This window comes from Dipodomys merriami, unplaced genomic scaffold (genome assembly GCF_024711535.1).
Source record: "Dipodomys merriami isolate MVZ:Mamm:240054 unplaced genomic scaffold, mDipMer1.0.p SCAF_19, whole genome shotgun sequence".
NCBI classification, from domain to species: domain Eukaryota; kingdom Metazoa; phylum Chordata; class Mammalia; order Rodentia; family Heteromyidae; genus Dipodomys; species Dipodomys merriami.
The window spans coordinates 18,476,358-18,494,511 of record NW_027203270.1 but is presented as its reverse complement, the minus strand read 5'-3'; the positions used below and the strand labels follow the sequence as shown (position 1 = coordinate 18,494,511).

Below are 18,154 nucleotides of genomic sequence, written 5' to 3'. Positions count from 1 at the left end.
TTTATAGATCATGATGATGACAATTCGCCTTGTGAAGGTTAAAATGTATTTGTGACTTTAGCTAAGTATCACTATCTCACAATACTGTGAAATTTATGTAATCACTTAATCTCAATAAAGGTTTTTTTTTTTTTTTTTTTGTCAGTCGTGGGGCTTGAACTCTGGGCCTGGGCGCTGTCCCTCAGCTCTTCAGCTCAAGGTGAGCGCTCTACCACTTGAGCTACAGCGCCACTTCCGGTTTTCTGGTCGTTTATTGGAGATAGGAGTCTCACGGTCTCTCCTGCGCGGGGTGGCTTTGAACCGCGATCCTCAGATCTCAGCCTCCTGAGTAGCTAGGATTACAGGCGTGAGCCACCAGCGCCCGGCAATAAAGGTATTTTTTAAAAAAAAGTTCCCTCAGTCCAACAGGAATTGATTTTATTTCAAAAAAAGAGAGCAGGGATTAGGGGGTCTAGGAAACAGTCCAAACTCAAACATCCATATCTGGTGAAGATGCCCCTAGAGGGAGGGCAGGGCGAAGGTCCTGGTTTGTGCAGGGCAGCGGCTACCCGAGGAGGGTCTGAGGGGAGAGGCACTTTAGGACACTTGGCTGTGCTCTGATTTCCACCATGGGGCAGCCCAGGTGAGAAGGACCTGTGGGGTTTTGTCCTAGGACCTCTTCTCCCCAGTACAGAGAAGTTGAAGGAACAAGGTGCCCCAACAGTAGCCAGAAGCTTGGGAGCCTGGACAAGCCAGGCTCCTCACCCTGGCACTGAGCCTGCCCACTGGCTCTAGGTCCTGGATGGAAGTGGGTGATTAACTTGTTCCCCCTATTCAACGGATGTTGGTGAGGGATACAGGCTGTGGGCTCCCACCTATGAAGTCCATTAGGGGGATTAGGCTCGTGGGAAATGTCCCAACAGAGTCAAGTGCCCAGTGGTCACCCCTCAGCCCCAACACTGCATCAGCTGCCTACTAAAGAGGCTTCTGGAAACAGTGGGCTTGAGAGCCTCCTTCCTGGGCATTTGTATTTTTCCTGTTCGGGTTTGGTGTGTCCCTGTGGGTCCATCAGAAGCTAGGCTGGCTGGTGGGCAGGCAGGAGGCTGGTGGGTAGGGCTGCTACTTCTTCACAATCTGGATGACATCTTCATGCTCCATGGTGTGGGTCAGGCCCACGCGTTGTGGGCTGTACTTGGTGCTGGTGCCCTGGGCAAGGGTGAGGTAGATGGCCACGTCAGCCTTGAACTGGCCAAGGCTGGAGGAGGTGAACTGGGCCTATACTGGGGGTCAGGGTCAAATTGGGGTCTGGTACTGCTAGCTTGGGGGAAGGGCAGACAGCAGGGTGTTCCCTCCATGCTCTTGAAGGTATGGAGTCTTGAATCCAGCTTGGGTCAGCACACACACATACAAATACAAACATTCATGCATGCACATGCACCAAGAAGATACAGAGTTCCAGTATAAAAGAGCAGGGAAGTTGTACAAAGGCTTGAGAACACCTAGCTCTGAGCCTAAGCCGGGACTGTTGGGCTAGCTGTCCACCTGGCCCATCTGAACTCACCCACACCAAGGCATACTTGAACTGGCTGGCAAGTGATCGGTGGATGCGATGGCACTGTGGAGAGGAGAGTCAGACAGAGAGATGAGGCCTGGCACAACCCAGCCCAAGCCTGGGGCTGGAGCCAGTCAGCTGCCCTCCCACAGGTGCTCTGACAACCCAGGCTGCAAGTCGAGGACTGCCAAGTGCCTTTTCCCCTGTGTAAGTGCTTCAGACATTCTCACTCCCAGGTACTCAAGAGCTGTGGCACTCTGTCAGAACGTTCTACAGTTAGTTAGCTATTTTCTACCTGATTTGCCAAAAAAAACCTGACACATGTTCCTCCTGGATGGGCCAGGGTGGTTTTTCAAGACATCTACCACAGCCTGGAGTCTCTCACTCCCTGGCTCCAGCTGTGGACTAAGGCCCCCTACACATCGCACCTCTTTTCATTTCAGTGCATCTGGATGGGGCAAAAGCACAGCCTGGAAGATGGAATGAAACTCTGGAGGAGGCAGTCAGCAATTGCCACACAATGTGGACCCTTGGTTGCCATGGTAATGTCAGTATTGTAAGTATTGTAAAGGTGGCAGGGAGCAAACTGCAACCTTGCTCCTCCCCCTATAGGAGGTAGCAATTCTCAGTCCTAGTCAACTCTGCAAAAGGTAGAGGGCAGAATGGGGGCAAGTGCCTCTCAAAATCTCAGCTCCAGCACTGTTGCAGAAACTTAACTAATATCAAACAGCAAGCTCTCTACTGGATGAACACCAGAATGGTCCATGACCCCGTGACCAGGGCACAGCAGACTGGGAACGGGGTGACAAGACCAAACTCCTTGTTGCCTAGCCACTGTCAAGAGGTGAGCTGAGAACCGTACATGTTTGTCATCATTCAATGACCCTAACTGCCCAGCAAAGGATGGAGACTCTACATGCAGCTAGGAAGACGTGGTATAACCTTAACTCTGGCCTATCTAATTTAGCTTCACAGCCCGCCTCAGCGTCCAAGAATGAGGTGAGGGAGCCCACTCCAGCCCAGCTAGGAGCGTCCTAGGCAGAATGGAGCCTGCAGAACTCCTAGAGCCCCAGTCTGGACAAGTCTCCACTTACCACGTGTTCCACAGAGGCCCCTTTCCGGAGAATGATTGCATCTGTGAAGTCTGGCCTTTCTGTTGGGAGAGATGGGGGAGCATGAGCCAGTCCTAGGCTATGATGTTTGAGATTCATATCCAAAGGGGAAGTGCTAGCTGCAGAGCCCCGTGCCTGGGCCTAACATTGTCCCTGGCTATCCAGCATACCCTTGGTTCTGTTTTCTGCAACCTTGACCTTAACATAGAAAATCAGTCAATTGCCAGGTACTATAATCCTAGCTATCTGAGGCTGAGAACTGAGGATCATGGTTCCAAACCAGCCTGGGCAGGAAAGACCATGAGACTCTTCTCTCCAATTAACTATTAGAAACTTAGAAGTGAGCTGTGGCTCAAAGGGATAAGAGTGCTAGCTTTGGGCAAAACAACTCAGGGACAACACCCAGGCCTTAAGTGGTAGAATGCTTGATTTGCATGAATGAAGCCCTAGGTTTGATTCCTTAGTACCACATACACAGAAAAAGCTGGAAGTGGTGCTGTGGCTCAAGTGGTAGAGTGCTAGCCTTGAGTAAAAGAAGCTCAGGAACAGTGGCCAGGCCCTGAGTTCAAGCCCCAGGACTAGCAAAAAGAAAAAGAAGGGCTGGGAATGTGTCTCAGTGGTAGAGTGCTTATCTTGCATGCATGAGGCCCTAGGTTTGATTCCTTGGCACCACTAAGTAGAAAAAGCCAGAAGTGGTGCTGTGGCTCAAGTGTTAGGCTAGCCTTGAGCTGAAGAGCTGAGAGACAGTGCCCAGGCCCAGAGTTCAAAACCCACAACTGAAAAAAAAAAAAAAAAAAAAAAAAACAAGAGAAAGAGAAAGAAAATCGATGAATCAGTCTAAGTTAGGATTCACAAGACAAACCATTTAGAGCATCCTGACTGAACAGATAAAAAACAAGCAGCTGCTGAAGTCTGGGCAGGAGAGATGTGTATTCTCGCCTCTGCCAACCCTTTGTCAAGGCTGATCTACATTGCTTGGAATGGGGGGCTGGGAAGGTGGTTCAGCGGTAGAGCGCTTGCCTTGCATGCATGAGGCCCTGGGTTTGATTCCTCAGTACCACATAAGCAAAAAAAAAAAAAAAGAAAGAAAAAAAAAAGAAAAAAGCTGGAAGTGGGGCTGTGGCTCAAGTGGTAGAGCGCTAGCCTTGAGCTGAAGAGCTGAGGGACAGCGCCCAGGCCCAGAGTTCAGGCCCCATGACCAGACCCAAAAAAATAAATAAAATAAATAAATAAATAAATAGCTTGGAACTTGGGACACTGGGTGCCTGGGGTATGTGAGTGTGTGTACCAAGGGACAGGGATGTGGGAAGTGCCTAAAGCTCCTGACCAGGAGGGAGAGGGGAGCGCAGGGGTGGGAGGGGGTGTAGTAATGGGACTGCCACTGGATAGGGAAGGGCCAGTGTGGAAAAGCCTCAAGACAGACATCCCTTAACTCAAGATTTTCTGCACATGGTTTCATGCCAAGGTGTCTTTCAGCCTGGGGCAGAGGACAATACCCAGGTGCAGACAAACTAGATCTCTGGGAGCTAGCTTCATGCTGGCTGGGGAGACTGTTTTTTTCTTGAGCTGAGCACAGACTCACGTCCTCTCTTCTTGGTGTAGATGCAGGTCAGGGCCAAGTACTCCCAGAGCATCTCCAGCAGGTAGTCTAGGTTCAGCTTCATGCCGCAGCTGTGGAGAGGTACCACAAGACCCTAGGGCTCAAAGGCCATGATTTCCACTTTTTACCCCCCCTACCTCCCTGGCCAGGCATGGTACCAAGACCAGTGTGGCCCTGCTAGCACAAGGCGGGAGATAAGCCTGTCATCTTGAAGCAGCTGATGCTTCAGCCACCCATAACTCCCTCCACTCATCCAGTGCTCATGCCCAACAGCTCAGTCTGGCCAGGTGGCGGTGGTTCACATCTATAATCCTAGCTACTCAGGAGGCTGAGATCCGAGGATCATGGTTCAAAATCAGCTTGGGCAGGAAAGTCCATGAAACCCTTATCTCCAATAAACTATTCAGAAAAAGCCAGAAGTGCATCTGTGGCTCAATGCTAGCTTTGAGCAAAAAAAACTCAGGGACAGAGCCCTGGCCGAGTTCAAATCCCAGGGCTGTCAAAAAAAAAAAAACCAAAAAACCCCAAACCTAAAAACCCCAATAGCTCAGTCTATGCTCTGTATAGGCCCACAGTACCTGTGACTCCCACGGGACTGCTGTGGGGTGACTGGCTGAACTGTGACAGGACTGTGGGCAGAAGCCAGGAACATGGAAAACTCAACCCTCTCTGCGAGGAGAGGGGCTGTCAAGGCACAGGGTAGCCCTCAGGGATTTTGGCATGCAGGAGCAGCTTGGGTACTGGGGGTAACCAGGACTAGGTGGCCCAAAGTGATTGCTTGAAACAGTGTAACCCCAAAAGCCATGGTGAGCATGAGCAGATAAAGGTGTCCACGCTCTCATGCCTCGAAGATGAGTGTGTCCCAGGTAGCTGAGGAGCCTGGGATACAGGGAGGAGAGGACTGAGTTTTCTCTGAGGGACAGACACTACTCTTCTAAGTGGTCACAATGCTTCAACAACAGTCTTCATCCATCATTTCAATTGTTACCCCTCTTGGTCCCTGGGCATCCTGGTCCCACTGGGAAATCACCAAAGAACTTAGTTTGAGCAGGAAACAGCAATGTGGTTCCTGTTTGAGGAAGGGTTCCAGGTGGCCAGGGATAGATCTTTTCCATCTAAAAGCTTTGTTCCCTTTTCCTTGGAACTGTGATCGGACAAAAGCCAGGCCTTCCAAGGCACCAGCAGAGGCCATCGTACCCAAGACTTTCTGGGGCCTGCAGTTCATTACTAGGCTAAGAAGCCTCTGAACCTCAGCCTTGGAGCTGACATATGTTTTTTGGGTTTTTTTTTTTGTTGTTGTTTTTGTTTTTGTCCAGAGGCCACCAGACAGGCCAGTATCATCGGTTGTTGCCAGGGGTTGGGTGGGCTTCTTCATAGTTCCTAGGCTTCATAAACTTACCTGCAGCTGGAGTTGCCTGGCTCCTAAGCTGAGGTGGCTAGGAGGCCTGAACATGAGACAGAAGAGCAGCAAAGCACCAACATCTCACCTGATGACCACACTGTTGGGTTTTCGGGCCAGGCGGTCCACTTCTTCCATGGAGATCTGGTCAATTTTGTTATATACCTGAGAAGTGAACAGGTGGAGGTGAGTGGTAGGGAAGAAGAGCAGTTCAGGATGAGGTTTCAAACCATGGCTGTGATTTGAACTCACGTACTTCCCCACACTGCCCCCCACACTGCCTCAAGACTAACAAGACAGAAGTAGCTGATGGCAGCCAGCCTCCCCAGGAGGAAAGAATGGATCAAACCCTCATTTCAAGCTGACCATGTCTGCAGGGGGAGGATGCAGACCTCTGACTCTGCTCTTCTCAGAAGCTTGCTGAGAGGGAAGCAGCAAGGGCAGCCATGTCCATCATTGGAGCTCAGGAGATGCATTCAGAGCAAAGGCCATGTGGCCTCCTCCAGGATACCCTCCCACATGGGACCCAGGAGCGGGCCACTTACATACAGACAGGGCATGTACACCCGGTTGCCCACTATCACATCGATGAACTCATCTGGAGAGCAGTCTTCTCGGAAGAGCACTTCTGCATTGAAGATCTCTGAGGGGCTCAGATTAAGGATGACCTGTGTACCAGTATTCTGTGTGCTTTTCAGAAGAGAGCAGAGCAGCAAGCATGCTGATCAAATGTTTTACCTGATTGCAAAGCTTGAGAGCCTTCTCATCCCCACAACTCTGATCCACAATAGGTTCTCATCAACAAATCAACAAATCTCAAAGCCTTGTGCCAGCAGTTCAGACCTGTCATCTTAACTATTCAAGAGTCTAAGATCTGAGGATTGAGGTTCAAAGCCAGCCCAGAAAGGGAATGTCTATGAGACTCGTATCTCCAACTAGTCACCAAAAAGCCAAAAGTAGAGCTGTGGTTCAAGTGGTATAGCACCAGCTTTGAACTTAAAAGCTAAAGGACAGCACCTAGGCCCTGAATTCAAGTCAAGGTAAAGTTTAAAAACGTGCAAATCCAGGTGCACATGAATGGTGTGCCATGGCCTGTGCCACTCCCGCCTGTCCTTGGGGACTGTCTGCCAGTTCATGCATTTCTGAAAACCAAGGGCTCACATCCTGCTGAGTGGCCTCTCCTGCCCTGTCAGGACTGACTTAATAGGTCCCCTCTGTCTCTGAGGCCTCAGCCTATCCTCTGGGCCATTAGCTATACACAGATCCCTCAAGCTTCTCTAGGTCAGGAACCCCCAGGCTTCATGATCCTTTCCCATGACATCTTGCCTTTCTTCTAGATGTCATCTGACAGCATCCAGGACTCAGTAAGATAGTAGGAAGCCATGCTTGTCAAGTTGGTGGCTCACACTTGAAACCCAGCAGGCTTGTGTGGCTACCAGCTGGAGATTTCCTGGGATAGCTTGACGTCTCCTCTGCTTAGCCCTCCTCTGAAGGATACTGTACTCGTGCAGGATGAGCTGTACCAGCTTCTCTGAGCACTGGGTCAACGTGACCGTTGAGTTAAAGGAGATGCCACCACCTTTCTTGGGCTGGAACAGGCAAAGACAGTAGGGAGGGTTATTGATTAAGGGACAAAGAGATGGTAGCGCCACCTCTACAGGGGCTATGCCACACCAACCCGCCTGGTGGGAGGACTGTACCTTGAAGTAGATGTTGGGCTTGTGCTTGTTGAGGCGGATGCCCACCGACTCCAGCTCTTTCTCTAACAGAGACCTAGGAGATATCCACGAGCCTCACCGGCTGCCCTGAATAGCATCTTAGTGGTCCCGGCAGTTCCCGCTACCTCGAGACCAATTCTCTAGCCTTCTCCCTAGTAACCCAACCCCTGAGAATTGTGGGGAGCCTCAAACTCTTTGTCATGGCCAAGGAGAGGCCAGGCCTGTTCAATTTACAATAGCTGGTGTGCATAAGCCAGTAGTATGAGCCCAGGGACAGAGAATACTATCCCTGCCCCCGGAACTTCTATGGGCCTGCTACTAGACAGGCAGCTGCTGTGCCCCTACGTGGGGCTAGACTTCTGATAGATTCTGGACAGTATTTGGGCATTCAGATCTCTGTAGGAGAAGCCAGGCAAGGCTTTGTTCTTAGCCCAAGATGCCTGAACACAGCTTAGTGAGGGGCATGTTCCAGGCCAGGTAGTGCTGGTCACAGACAGCCCTGTGAGAATTCCAACAATGACAGTGCCAGGCACCCATGGAGGGCTCACCACGATCTCAGACACATGGCCCATCCCAGACATGTGAGCCTGCCTTCCCGCCCCACCACGCGGACCTCTGCACCTCTCCCTTGGTGGCATCCAGCATCATGATGACAACATCAGCTGTGCGTGCCACAGCGATCACCTGCCGGCCACGGCCTTTTCCTGGATGGGTAGAAGAAGTGGTTACACCCTGACGAGGCACACCCACATAAACAGGAAGGACCTGTGACTTCCACCTAGCCTCTGACACCCTAGACTCCTGTCTTTACAGACCCACCATGGTCTCTGCTACATGCCATAATTTCCTTGACGACCTTCATTAACCCATGGCTGTTTTACTCATGGAGACTGTTTTTTTTTTTTTTTTTTTTTTTTTTTTGAGTTAGGGTCTCAGGATAGCTTCAAACCAGTGATTTTCCTGCTTCAGCCTCCAGAGTGCTGGGATTATTGGCATCGAGCACTCTGGATTATTGGCACCCATACCCAGCAACCTTAAGTGGAACGATAGGATAATAATAGCTATCCTCCCTGCCCCTACCTTACAGCAGGCCCAGGCTAAGATGCTTTGTGTACATTTCTTCCTTTAATCCTCAACACTGCTGTGAATTCAACATTATCCTGCACATTTTGGAAGTAAGAAGACTAAGGCCTGGCTTAGAGAGACAAGCACACAGCTAATATGGCTCCAGCATTTGAACTTGAGCCTGTTCTTTCTAGAACAGAACCAGTGATCTTTGGTCATCTCCACATCAGCTATACTCAGTGACAGAGCTCCAGCCTGGCCCCCACCCGCCTGTCTGGCTCTCACCTTGTGCTGCGCCTTCAATGATTCCAGGAAGGTCCAGAAGCTGGATATTGGCACCTTTGTACTGGCGAACAGAAGAGAAGGGTGAGGTAAGGCCAAGGGCCCACCAAGGCTCAGGATACTTACAACAAAACTGCAGCTAAGGATATGGGAAACACAGGTGCCAACTGTGGCCAAGTCGGAGTCCTTTCACCATCTCAGCCTGGCACCAATCACAGCCTAGGAGCTGGAGCTTTCTGGGAGGGTCTCTGGATCTTCTATATCAACTTGTTAATAGAAACAGCCCCTTACAAACACACTAGATCACCATGGAAATGCAGCCTCAGCACCCATTGCCCATGGCAAGCACAGCCAAGGGCCCTGAGGCTTTTGTGTGTGTGTGTGGCGGGGGGGAGACAGGTGCCAGGGTAAAGCAACCAGCTTACCCCATGCCAGGCCACCCACCCTCACACATTCAAGATCAACACAGCACACTTCTCTTCATTGGGAGCCCATCATTCCACACTTACTTCAATGACTCCAGGGATACACGTCAGGGTAGTGAACTCATAGGATGCGGCTTCACTGGTTGTGGAGGTCATCAGACTCAAGAAGGTCGACTAAGAGAAGAAGAAGGTCACAGCACTGAGGAGTCTCTTTCCAGGCTCCTGGGAGACTGTGCAGGGCTGGGGGTTGCTGGGTAGCAGAAAGAGCCTTTTTTGCCGTGGATATGGGGCCAGGAGGGCTGTCTCTGGATTCACACCAAGGCTATGTTCTTCCAAGTCCTCTGGCTTGTCTCCAGTAAGCTGGGAACCCGTTTCTAAGGTGCTCCACACATGAAGTAGAAGCCTTCCCCTGATCCCACAAAATGCTCTCACATACTAATGAAACCAGAACCCAGAGTTCACTGCAGCCCTTGGGGAGAGGTGAGGGATCATGCATGGGGATGGAGGCAATGGGCCTGAGACTGATGGTTACCAGGGCACCCAGCAAATGCTCTGGGAATCCAACCTTGAGGACACCCTGACCTGTCTGACCCAGGGGTGACAAGCTGGCCACTTTCATAAGAGGTGAGTTCATATTCCCAACAGGGCAGGTGGGATCAGACCCCAGGAGGCACAGTCCTTGGTAATTTCTATCAATGGCTTTCTGACACACCAAGTACGCAAAGGGTGAAACACAGCACACAAAATACTGCCCAGTCTGCAGCAAGCACTCAAGAAATACTTTTGCCGTCCATGATCATCTGCTTAGTGAGTGGACTCAGAAGGTGGCCCTATACTGCCCTTGCTGTAGGCCCGAGCAGGACTCATGTAGCCTTCCTTTAGGCAGCTTCCTGACTGGCCTCCACAGGTCTACCCTGTTCTTCTCTGACCCATTATCTGCACAAACACTGATTCTGTTAAAAGTAAGTCAGCACTCAGATCTTAATTCCTAACACCATTCTCCAAAAAAAGAATCAGGGTTCCTTGGGGAAATGGCAGATCCCAGACGAGGGCAACCATGAGATAACATGAGTCTTAGTGTCTTATGGTGTCAGAAATTGAGTTCTACTAGAAAAACAAAGACAGGTGCTTGTCCAAGCCACTAGTGAAATAGCTCTGAAGTCAGAACAACCTGGGCAACAAAAAAACATGGGGCTGAGCACCAGTGGCTCCTACCACCTAGGAGGCTGACATCGGAGGATCATGGTCAAAAGCCAGCATGGGCAGAAAAGTCCATGAGACTCTTATCTCCAATAAACAGAAAGAGCCAAAAGTGGAACTGTGGCTCAAATGATAGATACAGCACTATCCTTGAGCAGGGACAATGCACAGGCCCTGAGTTCAAGCCCCAAGACCAGATTAAAAAAAAAAAAAAAGAACATGGGCCAAGATCCCAAAGCAAAACAAACACCCACCAGTCCATACTGATTAATAAATATTGGGACCAAACAAAATTTGGGGTTGGAGCGTGGCTCAGTGGTAGAGCACATGCTTGGTAGAGGCAAAGCCCTGCCACCCCAGCACCCAAAACAAATAATAAATCCCAAATAAATCGAGATGAGAACTCTTCCCATGCAGGAGATTTCCAAATAATTTGTGTAACTCTCCTTGCCCAGGAAGGTATGGGCTGCTCACAGTGCCTTCCCTCAAAGGCTCAGTGTGGTTAAAGAGAGGCAAATAGAGGACCTATGAAGGAACTTACCATCCCTCCACCCCAACCTGGGCCAGGTGGTCAAGTCAATGTCCACAGTGTAATTCACAAGGTAATATAATAACACTGGGTCTCTGTGAGCTTCTTCACTAAAGCAGAACCCTAGCTGACACAGAGAAAAACATCAGGCAAACCCAAGGTGAGGGACTTTCTACAAAACATCTGCTCAGCTCTCCTCAAAGGTGTCAAGGTCATCAAACCAAGACATGTTGGGCTGGGGATGTGGCTTGGTGATAGAGTACCTGCCTGGCATTTATAAGGACCTGGGTTCCATTCCCAATATCATAGAAACAAAAACAAACAAGGCATGTTTAAAAAACTGCCTAGAATTAGGGAGACTGTAAATTGACTGCAATGTGGGATCTCAGTAGGGAGAAATTCAAGTATGAACTTGGGTGGACAACAGTACCACTCTGCCCTAAGCTGTGACAAATGTGCTGTACTCACACACATGATGTTAACAACAAGGAAATGGAATGTAAGGTCGATGAGAGCTTCCTAGCTACCTTTGCAACTTATTTTTTGCTGGTCCTGGGGCTTGAACTCTGAGCCTGGGCACTGTCCTTTAGCCTCTTTGTGCTCAAGGTTAGTGAACTACCACTTAAGCCACAGTGCCACTTCCAGCCTTTTCTGAGTGGTTTATTGGAGATAAGAGTCTCACGGACTTTCCTGCCTTGACTGGTTTCGAACTGTGATCCTCAGATCTCAGCCTCCTGCAGTAGAATTATAGGCGTGAGCCACAGGTACCCAGCTGCAACTTTTCTTTAAGTCCCAACTTTATTCTAAAATTAAAAACTTATTTAAAAGTAATTCAGACAAGGGAAAGAGTGACATTGTCTAAGACAAAATGCACTTTTTACCTGACATGTAACTTGTAACCCTATGTACATCACTTTATAATAACAATTTTTAAAAGAGTAATTCAGATCATGTTTCTTTTCTGCTCAAAACCCTGTCATAATGCTTAATCTTTATACATAAATGTAAGTCAATATGGATTTTATACAAATATTGAACTGCAACTGTTTTCATGTCACTTTTCACTCCAAGCCAAAGTTCATTTGAGGGCTCAGAAGGCCTCCATTCTTTTTTACTTTCTTCTGCTCTGCTGTCCTCAATATTCACTCAGACCCAGCTGCCCTGCTTCCCTTAGCATCCCAGGAAGACTCCCCTCAAAGGGTCTCTGTACTCACTATTCCTCTGGTCTGGAATATTCTTGCTCATGGCTCTATAAGTTCCCTCACTTTCTTTGGGCTTCTGCTCAAATAACTATGGACTACAGAATTCCTCCCAGGCCCTGCCACACCTCTCAAGGGTTAGACCACTGCCTTCTCTGGGTAGCCCTGGCTCATCACTTGATAGGTCCCCAACTGTATTTGCTTTCTGTTGTTTTCCCTAGAGAAGAGGAGTTCTGTGTGGGCAAAATGGAACAGAACTCTTGTTCCCTGCCATGTTTCCAGTACCTGCCATATTGCCTGGATACAAGGTGCACAATAAATGTTTTGTGCTCATGGCTGAGTCAGGAGGCTGAGCACAGCTTCTCTTGCTAATGAGAGGCAAAATACTCTCCAGGTTAGGCTCGAGGGGGGAGGGAATGGAGATGGAGAGACCAGGCCCTGGCCTTGGAAGTGCCTGAGACTACCAGGAAAGGGAGGGAGGAGATGGCCATCTGTCTGGAAGATGTTCTCCTGCCTTCCTCCCCAAATCCACACTGACCGTCACTAACCTTACCCACAGAGGGAAAGCCAATCAGGGCTACTCGGGCGTCTCCAGACTTCATGACATCAAAACCCTCTCCTTTGGATGAGGCTGATTTGGACGGTTCCAGGAGCTGGGCCCGATACTTGGCGAGTTTTGCCTTTAGCAAGCCCAAGTGGTATTCGGTGGCTAAAAGGCAAAAGTAAGGCAGAAGTGAGTGCCCTGCATCCCATCAGATGCTGACTGGGAAAATCAGAACCAGGTAGCAGTCGCTGAGAGAAAACTTGGGTCAGGACCTCTGGGCCTAGTACCTGCCCCTGCTTCCAAAACACATGGCATTTTCTGCACTGCTATCCTCTGGAAAGGATGGGGGTACAGCCAAGTAGTAAAGTACCTGGCTAGCAAGTGCAAGGCCCTGAGTTCAAACACCAGTACTGGGGTGGGGGGAAGAGTACTGGGATCACCAAGAATAAACTACAGTATATAAGAGAAGGCTTCAGTTTGCTTTGTTTGAATAGACCTTTACCATTCTAGGATGCCATGCTGCCACAGCCACATCTCAGGTAGAAAACTTGAGTGGCTACATAAGACTTACCTGCCCTGCCCTGGTCTGTATCATGGCTACCACCTCTCTGTGATCCCACCCAGAGCTGTGGCTACTTCACCAGTCCCCAGCGCTCACACAGTAAAATATGTATGTAAATATATATTTAATACACATATACATATACTTGGAATTTTAATTTTTTTTTTTTGGTTGGTTGGTTGTAGAGCATGAACTCTGGGCCTGGGCATTGTTCTTGAGCTCTTCAGTTCAAGGTGACGCTCTACCGCTTGAATCATAACACCACTTCTGGTTTTCTGGTGGTTAATTGGAGATAAGAGTCTTACAGACTTTCCTGCCCAGGCTGGCTTTGAACCGAGATCCTCAGATCTCAGCCTCCTGAGTAGCTAGGATTATAGGTGTGAGCCACCAGTGCCCAGCTAGGAATTTTAAATTTAATTTTTTTTTAACTGGTCATTGGGCTTGAACTCAGGGTCTAGGCACTGTCCCTCAGCCTTTGTGCTCAAGGTTAGCAAGCTACCACTTGAACCACAGCACCACTTCTGGCTTTTTCTGAGTAGTTTATTAGAGGTAAGAATCTCCTGGATTTTCCTGCCTGGACTAGCTTTGAACCTTGATCCTCAGATCTCAGCCTCTTATAGGCATGAGCAAGAAGTGCTTAGATGAAGTTTTTTAAAAAGATAGAGTCTCAATGTGTCCAAGATGGCCTCAATCTGTGTGTGTGTGTGTGTGTGTGTGTGTGTGTGTGTGTGTGAACAGTATTATACAGAAGTTGAGAGCCTGTGTGTGTGTGTGTGTGTGTGTGTGTGTGTGTGTGTGTGTGAACAGTGTTATACAGAAGTCGAGAGCCTGTGTCAGAACCCCATTCTGTTATTGCTCGCTATTTTACTTTGGAAAAGTCGGCTTCTTCATCTGTAAAATGAGACCACTGGCAGTACTTGCTACTTGATCAGATTGCTGTAAGGCATAAAGACAGACAGCTAAGAATTAAGAGCCTGCTTAGCAGAAAGTGATCACCCAACATTAAGTTGGCTCTTTACTATTTACAATCAAGCCCACTCTTGCCTAAAATCTGCCTCATACCTCTGTTTACTGTCTTTATAACTCTTAGAACATTCTGGTTTCAATAAGAGAGGCATAGTGGTTATTGTATCCTAAGCTTCCTTAGTCCAATGCTCAAGACATGTTTTTAGCAAGTCAACTGGTAGGCTGCTGGCAGCAAGCAAGGTCTTAGCATTATCAGTCAGGTCATATGGTCCTTTACTGTCATCCTAGATCATCCTCAAGCTTCTCTTTGGAGAAGGACTGGGTCTGAATCATCTTTACAGCCTCTTACCCACCACAGCCCCAGCAAAAAAACATCTGTGGCCTCCCTGCTATTTTGGGGGGCTTGTGAATAATGCTGCATACAGCTGCCACAGGGAACTTTAAAAACAGGAATCCTGGGGCTGGGAATGTGGCTTAGTGGTAGAGTTCTTGCCTAACACACATGAAGCCCTGGGTTCCATTCCTCAATATCACATAAATAGAAAAGCCAGAAGTGGCTCTGTGGCTCAAGTGGTAGAGTACTAGCCTTGAGCAAAGGGACAGCGCCCAGGCCCTGAGTTCAAGCCCCAGGACTGGCCAAAAAACACAAAAAAACAAACAACAAAAACACCCAGGAATCCCACTAGTCTCTTCTCTGCTTGACACACTTCACCACCACCCACCAGCCCAGCATCTTTCCTGTTGACTTTTAAGGCCCTACATGCCTAGCCCCCTTCTCTCTCATCACTGCAACCCAGCACCAAACCTTTAGCCCTTGAATAAGCCAAGTTCCTACTTTGGGACCTATGCATTAGTTGGTTCCTTCTGCCAGGTACAGTCCCTTGCCCCCAGATCTTTGCATGGTTTTGTCCCTTCTCTTTCAAGTCTCAGCTCCAATGCCTAACCCTTATAGTGGTCTTTTCTATCATGCCCCTAAACAGGCTCAATACTAACCACTACTGGCTGAAGTTATCTGGCTTATTTGATGATAAGCTGGCAGGATATGGACAGGAAAGTCAGCTCCAGGAGGGCAGGATGGGTATGATGCCTAGCACTATAAAGGTTCAGGAAAGGTTTAAAGAGTGAAAGAATCAGAGGCTTCACGACTCTGACTCCTCCTCCAGACCTAAATGGAGCTAACGGGCAGACACTATGACCTGCTACCTCACATTTCTTGCTTCCAGTTAGCTGAAGCCCACAAGACTGTCTAGTTGCAGGTCTCATTACTCCACATCCTCCTGATCTAGATTTTTTTTTACTATCCCAGGAACACAGCATGCTCACTGTGATTCCCATGCCTTTCCTGGCCTAGATACCCTTACAGCAATGGCTGGGTCCCACTTCCTCTTGTCTCTCTTGACCTTTCTTCCCTTACAATCTGAGGCATAGCTCTGATGCTCCCATACATGCAATCTATATTGGGTGGTTTTATTTTATTCTTTTGTGGTGTGCTGGTACAGGGGCTTGAACTCAGGGCCTCTCACTCCTGTTTAGCTTTTTCATCTCAAGGCTGAAGCTCCACCAGCTGAACCATAACTCCTCCACTTTTGGATTTTTGTTGATTAATTGGAGATTAGAGTCTCTTGGGCCTGGTGCCAGTGGCTTACACCTATAATCCTAGCTACTCAGGAGACTGAGATCTGAGGATCGGATTTGAAGCCAGCCCAGGCAGAAAAGTCCTTAAGACTCTTATCTCCAATAAACCACTCAGAGAAAGCCAGAAGTGGAGCTTGGCTCAAGTGGAAGAGTGCTAGCCTTGAGCACAAAGAGGTTCAGAGACAGCACCCCAGGCCCAGAGTTCACGCCTCAAGACTAGCAAAAAAAAAAAAAAAAAAAAAAAAAGAAAAGAAAAAAGAAAAAGTCTGGATTTGTTTGCCTGGTCAGCACCTGGGCTTGGGTGATTTATTTAAAATATTACATGCTCACCCCATAACAGTGCTTTACAAATGTCATCTAAATAAACAACAGGAGCTAAGATACCGAGCAGGGAGTTATTATCCCCATTGGCAGAAGGGGACACCAAGGCCCCAAGGGATAAAATGTCTTTCCAAAGTTTCCTGTAGCAAGTACTGTGGCAGACCTGGGGCTCAAAGCTAGCCCTTCCAAATTCTAGGGTTCTGATTCTCTCCACATCACTTTGCTGGCTCCTGGCTACCTGCTGGAGTGAGGGCTTTCCGAGGGTGTGGGGGGGGGGGTGGGGGGGAGGGTGTCTTCTCTTTCCCTCCTCAGCACAAGATGAGAGAAAATCACCAGGCCTGACCCTTAGGAAACCTACAGGTTGGAATCCCGGTCCCGCCCCCCTCTTTGGTATAGCAGTGATCAGATCTCTTGGGGGTAAGGGGGACCCAAGAGAGCATTAGAACCATTTTCCGCTTGGCCCTATCTCGTGCAGGCTGGAGGGCCTCGGCTCTCCTCCGGTGCTTCTATGCGGCCCCGGACAGTACCGAAGGAGCTGTTCTCCCATTTTACAGACGGAAAAACGGAGGCAGGCAGAAAAGGAGATTCCGCCGAGCTGGGCCTCACCCTTGTTCTTCTGCGTCCGAGCGATCTCCTTCTCGATCTCCGAGATCTTCTCCAAGATGCCCATGGCTGCAGCTGCTGCACAGATTGACAAACCAACGGCGGCGGTGGCGGCGGCGGTACAGGGAATTCCGGTTTGACGGCGGAGGCCGAGCTGTCGGCACCCGGAAGCCTACGGAGAATAGAGTCCTCGTGGACGCCCGGTGCCTCTGGATTCAGTGTCCGGACAGGCGACGTAGAGCACAACGCCACACACAATCTGTTCCGCACGCCGGGTCCAGGGCTGGCTGGGGCCTGTGGGCGGAGCCGGGGCCAGGCAGGCCGGGGCCAGGCAGGCCGGGGCGGGGTTTTGAGGTTCTGGACCTGTGCTGAGACCAGAAAGAGGGACTTTCTAGGAATGGACCCTGGACTGGAGACGCTTTACACTGTGCCAAGAAGAGGCGCTGAGCGGAAAACTTGGTGGCTCTCATTTTGGAGAAGGTTAAAAGCATGTTCCTAGGTAACAGCTAGTGTGTGTGCGTGTGTATGTGTGTTCTACCTGGTAGTAGAGCTTGAACTCAGGGTCTGGGCGCTGTCTCTTAGCTTTTTTTTTTTTTTTTTTCCCTTTGGTCCGTTATGGGACTTGAACTCTGAGCCTGGGCGCTGTCCCTCAGCTCTTCAGCTCAAGACAAGCGTTCTACCACTAGAGCCACAGAGCCACTTCCGGCTTTTTCTGTTTATGTGGTGCAGAGGAATCAAACCCAGAGCCTCATGTATGCAAGGCAAGCACTCTATCACTGAACCACCTTCCCAGCCTCGTCTCCTGGCTTTAGTTCAAGGCTGGATGGAGTTCTACCACTTGAACCACAGCTGTACTGCAGGATTTGTTTGTGTGTGTGTGATTAATTGGAGATAAGAGCTTCACAGATTTAACCTGCACCGGCTGGTTTGGAACCATGACCCTTAGATCTCAGCCTCCAGAATAGTTAGAATGAGGGGTTGGGAAGGTGGCTCATGAGGCCCTAGGTTCGATTCCTTAGCACCACCTAAGCAGAAAAAGCCAGATGTGGTGTTGTGGCTCAAGTGGTAGAGTGCTAGCCTTGAGCTGAAGGGCTGAGGGACAGCGCCCAGGCCCAGAATTCAGGCTCCAAGACTGACAAAAAAAAAAAAAAAAAAAAAATTAGGATGACAGGCATAAGATACTGGTGCCTGGCTCGATAACACCGTAAGTGCTGCAACTTAGCATACTACCTGCCCTTACAGGTATCCTGATAAGGTGGAATTCTTGCCCCCAAAATACTGTTCTTGAGTTTAGGCACAAAGAAACAACAGACATGTGAAAATGGGACATTTTATAAGGTAAATTACTGGGTTCTTCAAAATATTAGTGACTAGGGGAGAAAAATAGGGGGACTCTTCCAGATTCAGGGATAAAGACTTTGCCTGGATTTTTTTTCCCTAAGTATAACACAGTTATGACAATT

The 18,154-nt window shown here is 49.2% G+C and overlaps 2 protein-coding genes across 2 annotated transcripts in view; one reads left to right on the top strand and one right to left on the bottom strand.

The window, feature by feature from the left end:
* Positions 1-400: 400 nt before the first annotated feature.
* Drg2 (developmentally regulated GTP binding protein 2) lies at positions 401-16,873 on the bottom strand. Its single transcript, XM_070027567.1, has 13 exons — positions 16,695-16,873; positions 12,609-12,769; positions 9,217-9,306; positions 8,711-8,771; positions 7,974-8,064; positions 7,343-7,415; positions 7,141-7,231; positions 6,188-6,285; positions 5,731-5,807; positions 4,226-4,314; positions 2,626-2,684; positions 1,541-1,594; positions 401-1,185 (listed from the first exon to the last, which is right to left on the bottom strand). The coding sequence occupies exons 1-13, from the start codon at positions 16,756-16,758 to the stop codon at positions 1,099-1,101; spliced, it is 1,095 nt and encodes a 364-aa protein (XP_069883668.1). The 5' UTR covers positions 16,759-16,873; the 3' UTR covers positions 401-1,098.
* A 243-nt stretch (positions 16,874-17,116) lies between these two features.
* Atpaf2 (ATP synthase mitochondrial F1 complex assembly factor 2) overlaps positions 17,117-18,154 on the top strand; it is a 45,674-nt gene continuing 44,636 nt past the window's right edge. Inside the window, exon 1 of the mRNA XM_070027564.1 lies at positions 17,117-17,190. The gene's annotated coding sequence lies outside the window, so the exon portion shown is untranslated. The remainder of the gene's footprint in view (positions 17,191-18,154) is intronic.